Below are 21,532 nucleotides of genomic sequence, written 5' to 3' on the forward strand. Positions count from 1 at the left end.
CATGAAAAAGGAAATGCTGTGAGTATGTGCGTGTGTAAGCATGACACACCCTCTACTAACCTGTAAAATACAATGTGAATGCAGCAGCAATGAAGACAGAGCATACAGTTCATCATCCAGACTTCATCTGAAATGTGGGCGGAAGTTACCCCCAAAGAGACAGTCGGGTGCAACTGCTCCGGTGCCAAATGTACCACCTGAGTACTGCTGTCATTTTCAAATCTCACCATGATGCATGTGAAACGTAAAATAACGTGACTATGGCGTATATTATTAGGAATAATATTAGTTACTGAAAATCACAAATATTTGTGTTGATGTAATTAAATCAAATATTTTAGGGAATACCACATTAATTTAATAATAAATATTGGATGTAGTTCACTTATTGTCTGCTTTTTCTACAGTCAGTATACAGAGTCTGTAAGGGCACTCAACTCCCTTCTGGCGCTCCCTATAACCACGGAGGATTTTAAATGTGCAAAAGCAAGGTGGTAGGTGGGGGTAGTTGGTTTAAACATTGCAACAGCTGCAGGTGTAAACTGGATGTATATCTGTTATGTCAGCTGCTGATATACTTCTAGGTCATTTCACTCATTTAGAAACTTTTCTGAGCAAAATAGACTATTCCACCACATCCACACTGAGAATGGGGATGGCTGCCCCCTACATGCATGCTTAGAAGACTGGTCTAGTCTAGTCTCTAATCCCTCCCCAGGGGCAAAAGCATGCTGCACGCATCAAAACTATTTCACACTTATAAAGTCTCCTGCACTGTCACATTCCTGAGTAAAGCTATAACTCTTCAGTCAGACTATGACGCATGTCACATTTTTGCTTGAGAACACACTGAGCCTGGATCTGTTTGTGAACCTGGATCACAAACTCTCACTCTACATTAAAGTAAATTAATAAATCAATGAGGACATTTATGCATGGAAGCTACAATACCATCAGTGAGCAACAAATAATCTGGTGAATTCAACTCCTGTCATCTTATTGCTCCTTCTCATGTGAGGAAAGTTGATAGCTTACTGTCAGTAGGAGTTGACCTGGTTGTTGACAGGGTTGTGTAGTTGAGAGACTTGTTGCTAACTCAAACATAGAGGGGCTGGTTTAATGCCTGTAGAGGGTTCACATTAGGGGTGCAACGGATCAAAAACCTCACGGCTTGGAACGTTTCTCAGATCAGAGTCACGGATCGGATCATTTTTCGGATCAGCAAAAAAAAAGAGACAAATAAACATACGTTTTGTCTTTTTGTTTATTAACACTTTTAAATTATTAAATTAAAATATATAAAATCAAGTGCACAAGGCATAATATCTTCTCTTTAAGTTAATTAATGAAAAACAACTTAAAGTGCAACATAAAAAGGCATATCTCCTTCCTTTAAACATGGACCAATTCAATTCAATTCAATATTGAATATTGAATAACAATTATATAGCGCCAATTCATAATTTACATTATCTCAAGGCACTTTACATTTAAAGGTCAAGACCTTAAAACAATATTAACATAGAGAAACCCAACAGTTCCCACAATGAGCAAGCACAGGCGACTGTGGAGAGGAAAAACTCCCTCATTAACAGGGAGAAACCTCTGGCAGAACCAGGCTCAATGTGGGCGGTCATCTGCCTCGACCGGTTGGGGTGAGGAAAGAAAAGTAAGGGTGGAGGAAAGGAGAAATGGTTAGGAAAGCGGGGGAGAGAAGAGAGAGATGAGGTGGAGAGAGAGAGACCGGGAACAATTGGGCACCAATCACTATCAGGGCTGACTATAACAATAACAATGTAGTGATCTACAACAGGATTATATATATTAATGAATTACTGAGTTATTTTAATTAATGCTAACAATGGTGATGGTAGTCGTTGTTGTCCTGAAGTCCCGGTGCCAGAGTTATCTGAAACGAGAGAGAGAGAGAAGAGCCAGAGGGACTATGGGAGGACAAAGTGACACTTTGACATTATGACATGTTAAAACTAATAAATAAATAAATAAATAAATAAACAGGTGTGGGGGGGCAGAGAGACAGAGCAAAGTGAAGAAGTGCTCAGTGCATGATGGGAGTTCCCCCAGCAGTCTAAACCTATAGCAGCATAACTAAGGGATGGTTCAGGACTCACCTGATCCAGAACTAACTATAGGCTTTGTCAAAGAGGAAGGTTTTTAGTTTTACTTTAAATGCTGGGACAGTGTCTACCTCCCGAACCCAGAGTGGGAGCTGGTTCCACAGGAGAGGAGCCTGATAGCTAAATGTTCTACCTCCTGTTCTACTCTTACAGACTCTTGGAACCACTAGAGAGCCTGTGTTTTGGGAACGAAGTGATCTACTTGGATAATAAGGTGTTATCAGCTCTTTGATATATGATTGTTGAGGGCTTTAAAAGTGAGGAGCAGGATCTTGAATTCTATTCTAAATTTTACCGGGAGCCAATGTAACGAAGCTAAGACAGGAGTGATATGATCTCTCTTTCTAGTTCCTGCCAGCACTCCTGCTGCAGCATTTTGGACCAACTGGAGACTTTTAACAGTCTTCCTGGAGCATCCTGCTAATAGAGAGTTGCAGTAATCTAATCTAGAGGTTACAAATGCGTGGACTAGTTTTTCAGCATCCTGCTTAGACAAGATGTTTCTAATTTTGCTAATATTGCGCAGATGGAAGAAAGCCGTCCTAGACACTAGTTTAATATGGGGGTCAAATGACATGTCTTGGTCGAACAACACTCCAAGGTTCCTCACAGTGGAGCTGGAAGCCAGACTGACACCATCCAAGGTAACTATCTGGTCAGACAGTGTTTCTCTGAGATGTTTAGGGCCAATTACAACAACCTCAGTTTTGTCTGAGTTTAAAAGTAGAACATTTTGGGTCATCCAGGCCTTGATATCTTTGAGACATTCCTGAAGTTGAACTAGGCGATTAGATTCATCATGCTTCATGGAAATATACAATTGGGTGTCGTCTGCATAGCAGTGGAATTGTATGTGGTGCTTTTCTGATAATGTTGCCTAAGGGGAGCATATATAAGGTGAAGAGTATTGGTCCAAGGACAGAACCTTGTGGAACTCCATGATTAACTTGCATGTGCATGAAGGAGTCATATATGATTAATATCTGACAAAAAAAAGATCATCTATTCAAAACAACATTTTGAAAACAGACATGGAGAATATTACAGCATTGAATGTAGGATTAAGAAGCGATGCGACCTTTAATAAAAAACAACTTAAAGTGCAACATAAGAAGGCACATCATCTTCCTTGAAACATGGATAGTGAGTGAAATAAAGCCTATGTCCACATCATCAAAGAGGAATAAAAGAAAGAAAGCAAAGCATACCTGAGCTTATAATTTCAAATTCTTTTTCAAAAAGACAAGGATGTCTACATTATCTTGGGAGAGTGTGGACCTCTTTGTAGTCACTATGTCCCCTGCTATCGCTCTCCGTTCCCCTGGACGTCCACCCGTCTGTCGTGAGCACAACAGAGGATGCTCGGGATAGTTCATCCACAGCTTTTTTCTTCTCCTGCTCATAAAGATCTGGCACAATCTTTTCGCTGAAGTGGGTGCGCAACGGGATGTCGTAACGTGGCTCAAGCACTTTCAGCATGTGTTTAAAGCACTCGTTTTGCACAACCCAATATGGCCTCGTCTGCACCTATAAACACCCATAGCGTTTGTGATGGCTTTAGCCCGGTCGCATTGTGCAACAAGGGGCTGCATAAATGCAGCGGTGATATGCGGTTGTTCAGCAGCCTTCGTTTTCTCTCCTGTCAGTGAAACACTGGGGTGATGTCGCTTCAAATGCGTGGCCATGCTTGATATGTTTCCACTGTCATATGGCTTTCTTGTGCCACAGTGCCTACACACCATCACAGTTTTATCCACTAACCTCTTTCCTTCATCATTATATTTGACAGGGAAGCCAAAATGCTCCCATACAGAGGATTTAAATGACGCGGGGCATTCAAGCTCCTCCGTTCCTCTGCTCGCCATGACCACGCTGTGTGTGGACTGAACATGCGCACAATTTTTTTTTTTTCACGTGTGTGCCTAACCGAAGATATTGATCCGAATGGATCACGGATCAATGATGATCCATTGCACCACTAATTCACATTGATGAGTGTTGCATCAGGCTAAAGTGAGATGACAGCCTTGACAGGACTGTTATCAAGATGTTAAGAGAAAAAATCAGGAGCTCAGGGATCATCTCAGGATTTACATCAAATCTGTCTTGTCATGTGAATAAAAGAGATCTTTTCTATTTTCATAGTTACATGGGTCTGATCGGGTGTAACGATGATGTTGGGTCACGTCAGATGTTGCTGCCGCTATGAACTGTGGGATGTCATTTTCTCCTTTCCTTTCATAAAGGATGACCCTGTGTTTCCTCTGCTAAAAGAGATAAGATAGAAATCAATCGAATGGGAATTGCTGAGTGACTCTCAGTCTGGAGAACATGAACAAGTTCCACCCCTCACATACGTCAGTAATTCTTTAGAGGCAACCGTTTGCAAAACAGCCTGCAGGTTATTATGACATGTAACTCATAATAACCTGTTTTCTACAATGTTGTTTCTGATTGACATGTGGCGTTACTCATTAATGTGAAGTTTAGATACAGTAATGTGCTCAAACCAGTTTAGACAAAGTAATGAACTCAAACCAGTTTCAAAACACAGGGTTTAATTGACCATAAGAGAGGAGCATCACAGAGTGAGACCACATTTCTCAGAGACCTGAGTAAGAGGAATCTGAAGCAGAGCCGAGGTCTATTCAGAGAACATTTTCTCCCAGGTCCTCCAGATCACATCCAGAAGGTAAGAAGGTAAGTCTTTGTGTGTCCCTGTCTCTACCTCTGTCTCTGCATAGCTTTGCTGGGTTTCTGCTTCTCCAAACAAAGAGCAGCACTGAAGTCGGACAAGCACAGGAGCTGTAAACCCACTGTGTTTGTTCTGAGTCAGGTGTTCTGAGACAAGTGTTTTTATTCTGCTCAAGGCTAGATTAACAAAGAGGAAAAGTAGGGGACATCCTGTGGCCCCCACACCTCTCAATAGATGACAAAAGACATGTTTACTTCATGTTATTTAGCTCCATATGATTTCAATTAATTTCAAGTTTCATGAACTATTTTAATTCTTCTACTATTTTTTGAGTTAATGTTCCTTGACTATTACATTAATCAAGGTATTATTTCAAGTTAAGAGTAATTCTGTGTCTTCTGGAGGTTTTGGGAAGTAGTATACGTGCTGTGTGCCGTGGGGGTCAACAGCTTTTAGTCCCAGAGCTCCACAGGCGGTTCTTCATTGTAGTGTGATATCTCACTGACTGAGATGATATTGTTGAGCTCGTGGGTGTTTGAACTCAAACACAATCTGATGTAATAACACATATTAAACATGATGAACATTTGTACAGCCAGTCTCTGTATTGAGAGGCTGCTCCTCTGATGAACAGCAGAAAACTAACAAGATACTTACAAGCTAAGACTAAGATACAGAGAGGCTGCTGGTGTTTAGTTATCAGATCATTTCTACCTCAATGGGACAATACAGACAACTACAGTTACTTCTTATATGTGAAGGATCAATAAAACACAGCATCAACATTAGTAATTACAACCCATGACTTTAATCAACAAAGTAAAACTACTTTTATTTCTTTAAAACATGAAGTACTGATAATAGATGTACATTTGGTCTGAGAGATGTTTATGTATATGTATATTTTATTCATCACTCAAGTGTTTAGACACATTGTTGACACTGGTTTTAATCCTCCAACTGCAGCAGACAGGATTCATCACTTCATTATTTTATTTGGAAAATGCCACAAGTCAGCAAAATAAAATGTGAAGAGAAAGTGCAAGAAACTAGTGCTGCAACAACTAATTGATTCTAATTTCAACCACTTTCATAGTCATTAGTCGAATCTGTTGTAATACACGGCACACATTGGCAACAGTTTCCGGAGTTAGGGGCAATAGACCAGCCAATCACGTGCCTTATGTAGGTCACATGACCACACTGTCTCCTGGAGTCAAAATTTGGAACAAAGAGACAAACATGACAAACTACAGCGAAGACAAGTCGTAATAAGTACACTTTACATTAATAAGTACACTTTATATTAAAGTAAAAAATCAGAGCTTTTATTTTCTAAAGCATAACAACAATCCACTGAAAGATCATTGAGAGGTTTTGTGTAAATGTAGTCAGACACAGATTTAGCCCAGAGCAGCTCGCGTTGCTGTGAGTGACACAGGTCCCATTCAGGCACATTTAGCAGGACAAGCTAGTTTGACAAGTTTGATTATCCAGAATTAACTTAACAGATAAATCATTTTTACTCGTCATACATTTGACTAATAGCATTTTTTATGTAAGATACTAATATCCTTCTGACTGGTCAAAACAATGTCTTTGTTTGTTTTGAACACTCAAAACTCCAATTTTCTACATCTGCAATACTTTTGACTTTTGCGTGGGGGTTTCTCATTATCTACAGTTTAGTTGAATTATTACTCCCTTTAAGCCTTGTTTCAAATATCTACAATTTAATTCTGACCAGTTCACATGTAATTTAAGGCATCTCAAACTGAGGACAATTAAAGATGTATTGAATTATGACTATTCAGAATTGAATTGTAGATATATGAAACTGTATTAATGGTCATAATGAAGTTGCAGATACTTGAAATATAGAAAGAGCATTGTACAAGAAGACAAAGTTGCTTTTCAAATGTTCTGGATAGGATTAAACGTTTTATCAGATTAATAATAATAAAATAAATCCACAGATGAATCAGTTATCGATATAATTGTTCTTTGTAGCCCAACAAGAATCTAAGCAGTGAAACGTTCAAGTTACTGTCACAACACAGTTTTCTCCACATTGTTAAAGGTCCAGTGTGTAAGATTTAGGTGAAAGGGATCTATTGGCAGGAATTTAATGTAGAATAATCCTCATGATGTTTTCAGTAGCTAATTTCATCTAAATTGTATGAATGGTAGTTTTCTTTACCCCAGAAAAGGTCCTTTATATTTAAATACTTTATATTTACATTGAGGGGACCCTCTCTAAAGAGGCCGTCATGTTTTTTTACATTAGTCCAGACTGGACAAACTAAACACCTTTTGAGTTTTTATGACAACTGAAGCTACCACAGGTTCTCTTTCATTTTTGAAAGGAGAGGGTGAGGGGTGTTCAGCTGCAACATGCAATTTCAACACTCGATGTCACAAAATTCTACACACTGTACCTTTAATATGGTTGTGTGTGTCCTTTATTCACCTGTACTGGTTTTAAAATGTGTCATGTTTGGAGGCTGATCCAAACCAGACTGATGGACGTACAGTGAAGAGAGACTCAGTGGTGCTGGACTGTGTATTTCTGTGAAGAGTGATCATGAATGTGGTCTTTGTCTGCTGTGAGTCATCGTCTGAGACCAACTGGACTCAACAGAATTGAACTGAATGAGACTGAATTGATGGGATCAGGTGTCATTGTTCATTTTCAAACACTGGGCAGATTTGTGACGTGAAGGTGTTGACTGCGTGAGACTGTGTGTCCTCCAGCTCTCCGTCATCTGACGGCTCTCCTCCAACATGCTCCTCGTCCTGGTCTACCTGGCTGCACTCAGCCAGCTGTCTGCTGCAGGTAAGAACACACATCACTTCAACCACATGGCAGCCATTTTGAAACCCCACCCAAACTATGAGTTTAGGGACGTTAGCTGAACAGACAGAGGAACGATCAGCAGAATTATATGAGGTGAAGCAGGAAGATCATTATCAAGCTGAAGAGTTAGTGATAAGCTGTTGGTTGAGTCCACAGCTGCTGTGAGCTCTTTGTTCCATAACATATTTGCAGCTGTTGATGTGCTCCAACCTACTGATTGTCTCTCACCATGTCTCCATGTCAGCCTCTTCTACTAAGAAGTTAAGGTGTACCATCAAGTTTTATGGAAGAGATTACAACAGAGCATACGTGAGTAAGATGAAGCTTGATGGTTGAAAACAGTTTGATGTCTTCCTCGATGTTTTGTGTCTGTTTTTGGTGGAGGGCGTTTCTCCAGACTAAGAGAACATGAGCACCACCAAGAGGCTCACTAAAGAAACTGACACTCAGGTTCAGTTTGTGTTTTGACAATTTTAATTTTTTTTAAAACTTGTTTCTATTATGGCATTTCTGCTCTAACAATCCGTGATCTTTTAATTTGAACCTATTGTTTGCGAAGTCAGAAAACTGTGTGTTTATCCTGCCTGGTTTATCTGCAATGAAGATGTTGTATTGTTTTACATAAAATGAATCTGAATTTGCTTTATTACTGTTCATTTGTAAATGGTAGTATTAATATAGCACTTGTCTAGTCAAGACCACTCAAAGTGCTTTACACTACAGTTTGCCATTCACCCATTCACACACACATTCATACATACAGTGCATCTATGAGTAGCACTTTTATTGTTGTTGTTCTATGGGGCAATTCGGGGTTCAGCATCTTGCCCAAGGACACTTTGGCATGCAGATGTCAAGACTGGGAATCGGACTTCCGACCTTCTGGTAGGAGGACGACCGCTCTACCCCTCAGCCACAGCCTCACACCCACATTTGTGTCTTATATAAGTTTAAATGATTTACAGAACTGATTTTAGTTTTCATACTGCATGTTGGCTCTTTCTTCAACCCCACGTTCACCACCTTTCAAAATAAGATTAAGATTCCTCTTTATTGTCCCACACACAGAATGCAACATGCTGCAAACATGGGGAAATTTGACCTCTGTATGTAACCCATCCGTGTGAACGGAGCACACGGAACACAATCCACACAGTGCACACGGAACAGTGGGCAGCCATGGGGGGTTCGGTGCCTTGGTCAAGGGCACCTCGGCAGTGCCCAGAAGGTGAACTGGCTCCTCTCCAACTTCTCTCCATGCTGGACTTGAACCGGCCACCCTCCGGTTCCCAAGCCAAGTCTCTACAGACTACTGCCTCTCGCAACAGTTTAGTTCCCTGACCAGGAATCGAACCCAGGCCACGGCGGTGAGAGCGCTGAATCCTAGCCATTAGACCATCAGGGAAATAAAATAAAAACAAAGATTTAGTTCACTCAGTATAAAATATTGCAGCGCACAAGTGAACGTTGTGCTTTTACTTTGAAAATAAACAAGAAAATACTCTAGGAATGTTGTTGCTTTGACAGAGATCAGCAGCCACTACATCCGCGACTGTCTGTGTCAGTCCGATATGGTGAAATACAAGTAATCAAATTATGAAAATGATCTGGTCTTTTACATGTGGTTTCTCCCTCATCCCAACAGGTGAACATCACAAACACAAAAGCTGCACTTTGTTTCAAAGGCCATTACCCCGCTACACAAGAGAACGACTGCTTTGTGATACCAGTGGGAACAATCCAAAAAGTACAGTGGGGTTTTGGCAGCAGTTCAATTAATGGATCAGATCTTCAATCAGTGTTGCCTGGCCTCGTTGGCACATCAAATTGTCAAGCTAATTTGAAATTCGTAGATTCATCAAATGTGATAAAGGTGAGCATTGTTCTGATTCATGTGAATGTCTGTTCTGACTAATCAGATAATCAAAGCTAAAAAAGTTTTTATAACAAACTTTTATTTCCCAACAATCAGAATTTCCTCTTTTATGTTTCCAGTTCAGACTTTCATTCCGTTACTTTGTCAACCAATCTATTGCCATCATAAGGAATCTCGGTAGTTCATCAGTGGTAAGTACATGTACAACAAACAGTATAGTGGGGACACATTGATGATTAAGGACAGTATTTTTGATGGAGTGATGTCAGCAGGAGGGTCGGAGGACACAAGGGTACACACACACACACACACACACACACACACACACACACGGATCTTCCACCAGTTCAGCCCAGGGGTCTCATTTATAACCGTTGTAACACTGCATGTATCATCCACAGTGTGAAGTGATCGGTCCGATGGCTCTAAATATATAAATACTGTGGTGACACTCCTGCGAAATGCTGCGTGATGGATGCACGTGAATGGAAAGATGAGGAGGAGACGAAGGTTCAGCAATGACTGATCAGCTGATATAGATCTGTGATCTTTGTGCTGAACTGAGTCCAGTATTAGATCGTCGGAACCGAACCATCCCAGTACAAACACAAGCATTTCATAATAATTATGTTATATTTTATAGATTGGGGACATCAGAGTTGTCTCTGAATTTAATAATACTAATAAAAAAAGTTCCTCCACATTCTGATAGTGTGAAGCGATTATTTTTTTGCCTCATCCTTTGAATTCGATTTTATTTTATTTCAGGCTGCGCTCTCTCTATTGTCCTCACTCTCACTCACTGTGTTAACAGCAGCAGTGTATCAGTGTATTTTCTTTCTCAATGACATCACTGCTGTCTTTTGCGTACGCCATTTCCGGCTTTTGTGTTCACGTACACTTTTAGACTGAATCCCATGCACTGTTTTGTAAATGAGACCCCAGATATTTGCACCACACAAGGATTAAAGCAAGAAATATTTCTGTGCCTGAAATGTGCGCTCACATAAAACCTCATCAGCAGTCAGACCGAAAACCCTTAGCTATTACTGTAATTTAAAAAATTAACTCCAAGGCTCTAGGGTACATTTTGACAGATACTGCTTATTGATTCAGTACTTTAACAGTAATATTAGATATAATGTAAATATAATGTGCTGAATTATAACAGCCCTGACCCCATTTGATGACAGAAACTTTACATTTTTACTTTCAAGAAAATTAAACTGAATTGAACTCTTCAGTCATCTAGCTGTAGTCGTCCACAGATGAGACAATTTTACTTCAGTTTGTCTAAACAGTTACGTTTGATTTGTTCATGTTTGCGGCTCAGTCCCTGTCTTTGTTTGACTGTAACCTCTGTGGCGTTTTTCCTCTGCAGAATATGAACCAGCTGATCGATGGTGTCTCACAGGTTGACAGGATCACAAAAAAAAGATTATACAGAGACATTGGTGCATGCAGACATTCAGGTTAGCAGTGCTGGCATTATTAAAGCCACATTAGATAATGTTACTGTTTCATTCTCTTATGAGTCAATACAATGATTTAATAATCTGTTTTTACCAGGTGCTGTTTATAAACCCAACACCACGACTTGTAATCCAGACAACTCCAGTGTAACCTGTAGTTCTCTCTTAGAAGTGACCGTTAACCCCTGTGGAGGAGTGTGCAAGTAAACACATCTCATTTATATTTCCAGTTATATACTTTTGTCTACTTTGTCCAATACTGATACAATATATGTTCGTCCCCCATGTGTTAGGTGCCCAGAAGTGGCCACAAACATCACTTGCACCGTGACCGGCTCCACTGTTATCAATTTCTTTGGCAATGCTACCTCCATCCCAGATCGCTGTGCTTACACTCTGATATCACATTCGGGTGTGCAGCTGCTCGCTGTTTTCCAGGACCGCCGCCGTAAAGATGTTAGTCTTTTGGACCATGTGATCCTGCGTATGGATGGACCGGGTGTCAACATTAGCCTGGGACAAGGCGGTAGAGTTCAGGTAAGCCACCTATAGCCACAGGTTCATTTGGAGTGAGTGATGTGTCAGTGTTAGTGTGGACGTCAATTCGGAGTCAGTTCAGAGAGTCCAGCTGCTACTGTAGGATAAAGATTCCTCTGGTGTTTCATCTTTCCAACGTCTCCAACACAACCTTGATGTGATGGTTTTGAGTGTCATGCATTTGATGTTGGGTGGACAGCCCCTTTAAAGAAAGCAGAGCATATTCATGTTATCTGTCATAGTCTCCTCTGCTCCTCTTGAAAAACATCTGTCCACGTTCACTCACTCTCTGTCCTCATGTTCTGACAGGCTCCTTGGTCATGTGAGATGGTGGTTTTGATATGTAGATGAACTTATAGTCACTGAAAGAAGTCACTGTGAATCTTTTTCTGTGTTAAACCAGACAAGGATATTTCACTAACCTGAATCAATGGAATGCTTGAAAAATGCAGGAACCATTGCTGTGCAACAGCAGCTTTAATGGAGACCAAACGCGTTCAGTGAACATGTTAGAAGAAGAAGAAGGAAGATTCCTCTTTATTGTCCCACAATCACACACAGCACTACATGCAACATGGGGAAATTTGACCTCTGCATTTAACCCACCAGTGTGAACACAATACACACAGTGACCACACGGAGCAGTGGGCAGCCATGAAGGCGCCCGGGTTCGGTGCCTTGCTCAAGGGCTCAAGGGCACCTCGGCAGTGCCCAGGAGGTGAACCGGCACCTCTCCAACTTCGGTCCATGCTGGACTTGAACTGGCCACCCTCTGGTTCCCAAGACAAGTCTCTATGGACTGAGCTACTGCCTCCCCAATGTTCGTTACGATCGTAACTGTAACATGAATTTAAATATTATATTATTATATATTATTAATATATTATTATTAACGTCAGCGACAGAAAACAGAATCTGCTCGGTGTCGTGATTCCTTCGGTGTGTATCTGCCGCTGCAAATTAGTTGTATATGATATGATTAGATATATGTGATCTCTGGTCGACAAGGTTGGAAAGTCACGAAGTCATCAAGCAGAAACCAGGCTGATTATCATGCCTACTGCAGAGGCAGAGGTAAAGATTTCTACCTGATGTGTTTATCTCCTGCTGGCTGCAGAAGTAGCCACTAAGTTATGGTGCAGCAAGTCAGTGGAGAAAAGTAGCCAGCAGGGGGTCAGAGGGCATGTCCTCCTCTGTCCTCCTCTCTGTGTCATCTGTCCTTCATTTTGTCCTCCTCTCTGTCCTCATCTCTTTCTTATATCCTCCCTCTGTCAGTCCTTCTCCCTGTCCTCTTTTCTGTGTTGTCATTTGTGCTCTGTCCTTCTCTGCTCCTCTCTTTGTCATAGCTCCTCCTCTATCTGTCTTTCTAACTGAAATTATCACTTCGATTACAATCAGTTTTTGTCATAGCTTCTTAATAACAGTTAGCTTGTAGCTTAAGCACATTGCTGTGGATGCAGACTTTGGATCAACAGTTGAAACTTTAGTTTTTGTGTTTGTTAAACAGCTGGTTTTTACTTTTCACTGAACAAAAACTAACAAGTATGGTTGTCTTCAGTTCAACCAGTTCACTGTGTTCACCACAGTCTCTGCTCTAATCGCTCTGGGTGTGTTAAAATTACATAATGGATAATGTCACCCATCAAACAGCCAGAATTAGAGATAATGTCTTTTCCCTCATACAATACCGTCCCAAATAAAGCCCTGTTACCTTCTTCAGTTCAGGTAAATAAAGGCTCTGGTCACTATTTGAGGAAATGTATCTATAAAATAATTGGCATCATTGAATCGTCGGCTGTTTGGTTGAAGGCTGGCACATCTACACGTCCAAACCAGACAGAGTGGAGAGGAGAAGCAGTGGCGTGGACTAAAGTGTTGAGAAAACAGTCCTGTCAGTTGTGTTAGTCACCATTCAACCAGCAGTGTTCTTCGCTCTGTCCCTGTGCTGTGATGCAGCTGAACAGCACAACACTGAGCCTCAGCAGCTCGCCTCTGTCTCGTCACGGTGTGGACTTCTACAAGGACCAAACTGGAGTCACCGCCAAGTTCAACCTCTCCAAATACACCACCTCTGTGTTCTTTGACGGCTACACTGCACAGATCCACACGACAGGTACAGACAAACTGCATATGATAAGAATGAACATCAGTCTACAACTAAGACTTTTTAAACTGAAACATTACATTACATCCAGTTATATGTTCATGGGAAAGGTTTAAGTTTACACAGCACTGAAGAGAAATTAGACAGTAATCATTAGACCACTAGAAACCTCTTGGTTTCAACTTAAAACCTTAAACAGCCTCTGTGAATCACACACATTAGAAAAGAAGAGAAAATTGTAGGTACAACAATGATACAAACAAAAACACCAAACATGTTGGATGTAACAAACCGAGATCATGATTTTGGTCCAGTTTTATTTGTTTGAAATTGCAAATGTGAATAAGGTTCTGTGCATATCCAGAGCAAACCACTTTCAATCTGTGGTCGTCAATTTAAAATGGTGGCTCTAATTTCACTGAGACGTCAGAGTTGGAGCTTTGCAGGCCAAAGACAGCCAGCAGTGAAATTCAGACAGAAATACAGAATCTCAAAACGTGAGCGCTGCAGCCCTCTGACATTTAACACCAGTTGATAAATATCTTTTATTCTGAAGTTAGTGAAATTGAAGGATTCATTTTATAATTTATGTTTGACTGACGTCCAAACGTTGACCGTCAGTGGTGTGATGGTGACGTCCCAGCTCTGTTTGCATCTTCAGGTGTGATCATTCTGAGGCTGTTAGAATCAGTGGATGACAGATGTCCTTTAAAGAGCAGCCATGTGCATCCAGTCTGACTTTTATTCGTCTGACTAATAATCTGTTCACATCGTCCAGTTTTAGGTAAACCCAACATGATGGGTTTATGTGGTAACTCCAGTGGGCCTTTGAGTGAAGTGAGGACCGAGTTCAGCTCCAGAAGGTGAGACCTGGTCACTACCTGAATGTCCCACTGACGGCTGCACATATACAAACCACTGGGTAGTGTATGAGTGTGTTTATGTGAATGAGTCAGGCCCAAGGGAACACCCCTGACCCTCTGCTGTTTGCCTCCCCTCTCCAGCTGTAAGAGGAATTACTCTGAATCTGCAGACAGAACCATCAACTGCACCAGGATGACTGAGCGGTGAGCAGAAACACACCTGAGCACACACTGAGTTCTCAAAGAGTTGGTGTTGCTCTTCGTCTCATTTTTGTCTATGAGGAAAATGACTTGCTCCCTTTGATGTGGAACGGAACAAAGTACATTTGCTCAAGAGTGAAGATTGTTTTTCTGTTCTACAGTTCTGTTTACCTGCAGATTCACTTTACGAATATTAAGTATATATATTGATGATATGAATGTACTTGAAGTGCTTGCTCATTGTGGGAACTGTTGGTTAGAGATAATATTGTGACTTGGCGCTATGCAAATAAAATTGAATTGAATTTAATGCTTGTGTAAAATCTGAATACAGGATTTTGACTTGTAGCCAAAGAGTTATTCTATGTGGTGTTGTTACTTTTAATGAATTGTATGATCTTAGAGCTTCTTCCATAACACACCTGCACTCAGACGACCCATCTTTTTATCTCAGGACCTTTTTAGTGTTTGTGTTGACAGGAATCAAGATTCTGTTTTAGCTCAGCAGACATGACACTTGCCCTGGGATTGTACAGAATTGGACAAAGCTCTGTTGACCAACAAACCTTCATCTTTCACTGACCTTGATTTTTCACCCACGTCGATTGAACTTTAACATTCTATCTCCAACAACAGCTGTAACCTCCTGATGGAGGCGCCCTTCACCACCTGCCACAACCACACCCACCCAGAGCCCTTCATCACCGCCTGCACCAACACTCTGTGCAAATATCCTGTGGTGGATGGTTTAAGCCAGTGCCAGTTCCTGGACGCTTATGTCAGAGCCTGCAACTTCCAGACCAATGACACACTGGAGGGCTGGAGGTCAAAGGCCGGCTGCTGTAAGACCTTCACCGTCACTTCTCTTTTCAAAGCATTCCTAAGTCAGAGTGTGTTTTCATATTTCAGAGATGGAACAACTACATTTAGTTCAGCTGTGTGATCATCTCACACTGTCCATCAAGTCATCAAGAGGTTGATAACCATCTGTCGCTACTGTATATCTGACTGACTCTAAATAACAGTTTTGTCTGATCCTCTCAGCCCCCCCCCAAGCCTTCTGTCAGGACACCCTCTGCAGTGCCCATGAGTTCTGTGCTGAGAACATCAGTGGTGGAACCAGTTGCTTCTGTCGGGCCATTTTCGCCTCTAAATACAGATCAACAGGTGCTTTAGGTAAGGAGGCTGTCTCAGGGAGAAGTGTTCCACAAGTGTACCACTACAGTCGGATGTTAGAATGAGAGTGTAAAAACATGAATTCATTTTATGAGCTGAAAACACAGCATCTGAAGAATTATGGAGGAGACAACTGCAAAAGGGCCCCAGACACGATGAGCCTGGGTTTGCTTCAAAGCTCAAGAGCTTTTTATTCATCCTGAATTTGTTATAAATTAGCAGTAAATTATTGTCTCTGTCTCGTTGTATCTTGTAGGCAAATTCTGTGTCACAATCTCCTTTAAAGGGTTTGTGTGTAGAATTTAGTGACATCTAGTGGTGAAGTTACCGCTGAACACCCCTCACCTCACCCTCCCTGTCCAAACATGAAAGAGAACCTGTGGTAGACTTCAGCTGTAATAAAAAATCATAAGGTGTTTGGCTTGTCCTGTCTGTACGACTGTAAAAAACATGGTGGCCTCCGTAGAGAAGACAATTCATATAATTTAGATGAAAAACAGTAGGGTTCTTCAATTCAGTTTCGGCCAATTGATCCTTTCACCTAAATCTTACACACTGGACGTTTAACACATAAATTGTTTTAGTATAAACTGAGCTCTTTGCCTCTTCTTATTTCCTGAACTCAACTCAACCATTTCTGAGCTTGTGTATTGAGCTTCAGTCTTTGTTTCATTGCCCTTGTCTGTGCTGCTGTTCAGGCGACCCAACGGTCTGCGATCAGAACTCTGCTTCAGTCTCCCTGGTTGGTTGTCTCCTGAAGGAAAAAGGCATTGACTACTCTGAGCTACACCTTAACAACCAGAACTGCAGAGGTCAGATGAACAATGTGACCCAAATGGTGACCTTTAAAATTAACGCTAGCAACCCGTGTGGGACGGTGGTCATGGTGAGCGTCTCTCCTCCAATTGATTCGCACTTGCAATATTTGTGGTCCATGAGTGGATTAATGTGATCGTCTCTGCAGCTGAAACCTCATGCACTCACACTGTCTGACTCCCTGTGACCCTGCAGGCCAACAATAGCCATATTATGTACAAGAACTCCATCGTGGTACAAAACAGCTCCAGCATCATCACTCGCCAAGACCAGGTCAATATCGACTTCTCCTGTTTCTACAACCAGCCGGACATCAGGAGCATAGCCTTAAAAATCAAAGACAGGTCAGTGGTTGACCAGCTTCACCTGTGAAGTCAGAACTGTCAGTCACACTTTTAACAAACCGATGTATAATTAATAAAACTGGAGAAAGAAGTGGACAAACACTGCCACAAGTGTGTAGTCTGACCCGTTGACTTGATTCTGGCCATAACATGTTTTCTTTCAAATATCTGATGAAATCTCAGCAGCAGATTCAGATCTTCAACCATTAGATAAAGCAGAGTTTATCATTAAGACAATAATGATGAACATTGTTTAAATATGGTGAACAGAAGCCAAAACCAGGATTAAAACATCCCTTAAATCCTTAAAACATTCCATGCATATGCACAAAAGACAACTCTGAGTATAAACTCACGTATGTGCTCTTTCCCTGGAATATCCCAGTAATCTATCCCCCTTGTCTGAAATTTTACTTTAGCAGTTTAATAAATACAGCCCCAAAGAAGAGACATACTCCTCTAATGGACTTGTTGATCATTTAATTTGTGTTATTGGAAAGGTTTACATGCTCTAATGTTCAGAAAATACATCGCTTTAGTGTTGATTGCTGCTGCTCCTCTTATCAGCCTCTGTCTGAAACATTTGGTTTTAGCTCCGGTCTCTTTAAGGCCCCCTCTCCCAATAGAGCCCAGTCTGCTTCAATAGGGTAGCTGGCCTTCTCTGCCTCAAGCACTTCAAATACATGGAAGAAATGTTGTCCTCCACTCTTGCTTTGCCTGGCTTTATTAGGGGACGTGCATTAAACAAATGACTTGACATTATGATGAAGAAGGTTGGAGGAGGAGGAGCTTCAGTGTTTTCTGTTTGGAAGTGGAGCTCCCTTTACCACAGATTTTAGGCTTTTTAACTTTGCAGAAGGTTTATATTCACAAAAAAATAATAAAATACACTAAAGGAAACAAACATGAAAATATTTCTCCTTTAACATAAGAAGAACGAGGTTCACTGTGTGTGTGTGTGTGTGTGTGTGTGTGTGTGTGTGTGTGTGTGTACTCTGCAGCTCTGTGGTCCAGCAGATTATATCTGGAGCTTGGAATTACACTCTGACAATGAAGGTCTACAGTGACGCCGGCCGCACCAAAGTCATTGAGCCGAGCACCGATGTCCAGCTGCAGCAGATTGTCTGGGTAGAGCTGAAGACGGACGGGCTGGATGGGAAACTCATGGCTGTCGTGACCGACTCCTGCTGGGCTACCAACGAAAAGTCACCCAATGCCAGTCTGAGATACAACCTGATTGTTAATGGGTGAGGGACACGGAGGTGGAAGCCAGTCTGAATGTTTCATGACTGCTGGCATTTCTGAGTGGGAAACTTTCTGTAAATGAATAAGAAGCGAGGTTTCATCAAGAAACCTGCTTTTGAAAGCAAAGTCCTTCCTCACTTCTTCTCCTCTGTCATTTACCTCTCAGCACATGTGTAGTGTTTGCATATATATATATATATATATAAATATATATATATACATATATACATATACTGATCACTGGATTACTGTGGTGCTGAAGAGAAACAGTTGACTGTCACAAGTATCAACAAAGAGGAGAGTAACTTTATAACGTCATTTATTAGAAGGACTAGCCTTGCGTCCTTCTAAAAGAAGGAGGCATAAGATCATGCTGCCTTCAAAGAGCGGTAATTCTCATTATCAGTTTCCATTGTGAGAAAATAGCAGAAGAGATGTTCAGGGGATCAAACCTGTGACTCTGACACAGATGCTGATGTCTGTTGTGTCTTCCTGCTTCTCTGCAGCTGTTCCAATCCCGATGACCAGACAGTGAAGATGATGGACAACGGACTGGGAACATCCAACTACTTTTCCTTCAACTTGTTTGAGTTCTCTGGGAAGAGCAGTGACGTCTACCTGCACTGTAAAGTGAAGCTGTGTGTGAAGAAGGGCAACACCTGCACCCAGGTATGCTTCTCCCTCCAAATCAACCCACAGATCAGAGCAGCTCAACCCACACAAGAGCTTTTTCTTACATGATCAATAGGCAAAGACAGTGGATTTGAACAACAAGCTGAAGTCTAAAACTTCATCTCTGTGTTTTTGTGTCAGAGCTGCGGAGATAAGAGAAGACGCAGATCTACCAGGGCTAGATATGAAGACGGTAACCCAGCCTTCATCTCCATGGCCTGGACTAAATAGGTAAGACACTGTGCTGTACTGCTGGCAGGTGATGGTGGAGGTGTGGTCACTCTTGTTTTGATGTGGAACGTGACAGTGAGGACAGGAGGGTTTCACTGCTCGACTGAGAACAGAATGAAGAGTGAACAAGTCGGACAAATCACTTCTGTGATTGCTACACCTTGATAGAAAAGACGTGGTCTTCAGACAGCAGCGACTGAAAACTAATCCTAGTTTGTTCTGGCTCTCGTCTCAGGTTGTTTCCATGGCGACTCGGACTGACTGAAAGGCTGTCGACCTCCTGACTGACTCCAGACTCCTGATCAAGAGCCTGGATGTCTGAATCCCTTCGGTTTTAGATTCAACGTCTCCTGAAAAGATCAGCTCAGTTTTGTTTGCTGTGACACCATCCATACTAACAAACAGTTGTGCATGGACAGATTCAGTCCGCTGTAGTTTGTGAGGTTGATTGAGTCGAGCTAGGAGCAGCAAACGACCTGATGAAACAACAGGTAACATGAAGTGTCAGAACGTGTAGCTTCATCAGAACATTTATAATAAGCTGAGCTGATCTTTGACGGAGCGTCTCTCAGCTCCATGCGTTGCTGTAGCTTCCTCAGTCATTTACACTTGACACGGAGCAGACGGCCAGCACCATCACAACAGAGTTTGTGCGAATGAGGCTCAGTGCTCATGTTTGATAACACACATCAGTGCCCAGACTGGGGAAAAGCCACAGTACACCTCCATCATTCAGCCCCTCCAGGATCTCACACACTCTTCTGACATTATTGAGGCTCAAAACATGAGCCATTTTTCTGCAGTAAAACATTCTCAAAGAAACTGAGTGCTGACAGATGATGAATGAACTCCTGGAGAGACTGACTTAAAACATATTTTAACACGGTGAGGGGAAATGTATTATAACCAATTTATTTTCATCTATCTTACATGTACACTCCTAGAACACAACCATTAATATCACAATATTTGGATAGAGGACTGTTAACAGTGTTAAATGAACACTGGGTCATCTGGGTGCAAATGAACCTAAAATAAATACACTACAAGTTTCAGCAATGTATGAAAAGTATAAGTGGTAACAGAACTTCATATAGTTAGAGTATGCAAGTAGCAGTACATAATGTAGTTACAGTGACACAGTCAGAGTACTTCCACAGTACACTCATTGTGTAGTAAAGTGTCCTGCGACTGATCTCTGATCAGATCATTGATCCTGAGTTGTCAACACTTCAACATGTTGCTGATGTAGTTGCCTTAAACTACTTTACATAAACTGGGATAGTTCAGTCCACTGGTTCCCATCTTAAAAGTCCAGTGTATAAGATTTAGGTGAAAGGGATTTTTGGCAGAAATTGAATATTAAACAATTCTAGTGATGTTTTCACTGGTGTGTTTCATCTAAATTGTATGAATTGTGGTTTTCTTTACCATAGAATGGATTCTTTATATCTAATAACTTTATATTTACATGAAGGGGGAGGCCTCTTTGTGGAGGCCACCATGTTTTTTACCGTGGTCCAAACTGCAGAAACTAAAACCTTTTGAGTTTTCATGACAACTGAAGTTCACCACAGATTCTCCTTCATGTTGGGAAGGGGAGGGTGAGATGAGGAGAAATCAGCTGCAACATGACACTTCACCTCTAGATGTCACTAAATTCTACACACTGAACCTTTAAAACACATATCACGTGATCACTCACATACGCTGAGCATGTGTGAGTCAGTGTAAACAGGAGGCCTTTGGTTGTTAGTTGCAGAAAGAGCTAGGTTACAATCCCAAAGCAGAAATGGCAAAAAGTAAGAGTAATTGCATCATTGTTAAGAACAGAATTTAATTGCACAACAGCTGTAAGCAAAGAGAACGGGGTCAACAGCACTTGTAATTGATTATACATGTTGTGTTGCACACTGGTAGCTTACGCTAATGCTGGTTGTTTTCTTCTAGAAGCAGGTCATGTGATGGGAGCCTGACAAATCAGCAAAGGCTACGTGCAGACTTAAACACTGCCCCAGAGTTTTCCAACTAAAACGGGACCATGAGCAGTTCCAAACTTCTCCATTTGAGAAGCTCTAAAACTCTGGACTAATGTGGACGGTTGACGTATCTGTAGCAGAGTTGATGTGTTTTTAAATTCAATGATTATCTCTCTTGCACAATGATAAGTGTAACTCTACCAAACTCTTGTCCTTTTATTGTGTTTTTGTTTGTTGAAGCATCTAAAAAGTATGTGACTGTGACTAAAGACACCAGCATCTGATGGGCACAGCGAGTCAACAGGAAAACAAAAGACACAAACACA

The 21,532-nt window shown here is 41.4% G+C and overlaps 1 protein-coding gene across 2 annotated transcripts; it reads left to right on the forward strand.

Annotated features, from left to right (window-relative positions):
• Positions 1-4,686: 4,686 nt before the first annotated feature.
• LOC109624861 (alpha-tectorin-like) lies at positions 4,687-20,320 on the forward strand. Of its 2 annotated transcripts, none has more exons than XM_069526990.1 (19): positions 4,687-4,838; positions 7,541-7,669; positions 7,935-7,999; positions 9,336-9,563; positions 9,686-9,757; positions 10,948-11,038; positions 11,136-11,241; positions 11,332-11,575; positions 13,532-13,688; positions 14,458-14,542; positions 14,684-14,746; positions 15,380-15,585; positions 15,788-15,919; positions 16,618-16,805; positions 16,931-17,079; positions 18,081-18,326; positions 18,831-18,993; positions 19,138-19,227; positions 19,463-20,320. In XM_069526990.1, the coding sequence occupies exons 2-18, from the start codon at positions 7,618-7,620 to the stop codon at positions 19,225-19,227; spliced, it is 2,337 nt and encodes a 778-aa protein (XP_069383091.1). In that variant the 5' UTR covers positions 4,687-4,838; positions 7,541-7,617; the 3' UTR covers positions 19,463-20,320. The 2 variants fall into 2 exon arrangements, with proteins under 2 accessions (XP_069383091.1, XP_069383134.1); XM_069527033.1 differs by having other exon boundaries at positions 4,693-4,830.
• Positions 20,321-21,532: the final 1,212 nt, after the last annotated feature.

The sequence above is a fragment of the Paralichthys olivaceus genome, chromosome 1 (genome assembly GCF_024713975.1).
Source record: "Paralichthys olivaceus isolate ysfri-2021 chromosome 1, ASM2471397v2, whole genome shotgun sequence".
Classification (NCBI taxonomy): domain Eukaryota; kingdom Metazoa; phylum Chordata; class Actinopteri; order Pleuronectiformes; family Paralichthyidae; genus Paralichthys; species Paralichthys olivaceus.

Coding starts and splice junctions, on each gene's coding strand:
- LOC109624861 (XM_069526990.1), top strand. CDS start 7,618: ATGCTCCTCGTCCTGGTCTACCTGGCTGCACTCAGCCAGCTGTCTGCT. Junction 15,920..16,617: donor CAGATCAACAGGTGCTTTAG/GTAAGGAGGCTG, acceptor GCTGCTGTTCAG/GCGACCCAACGGTCTGCGAT. Junction 17,080..18,080: donor GCCTTAAAAATCAAAGACAG/GTCAGTGGTTGA, acceptor TGTACTCTGCAG/CTCTGTGGTCCAGCAGATTA.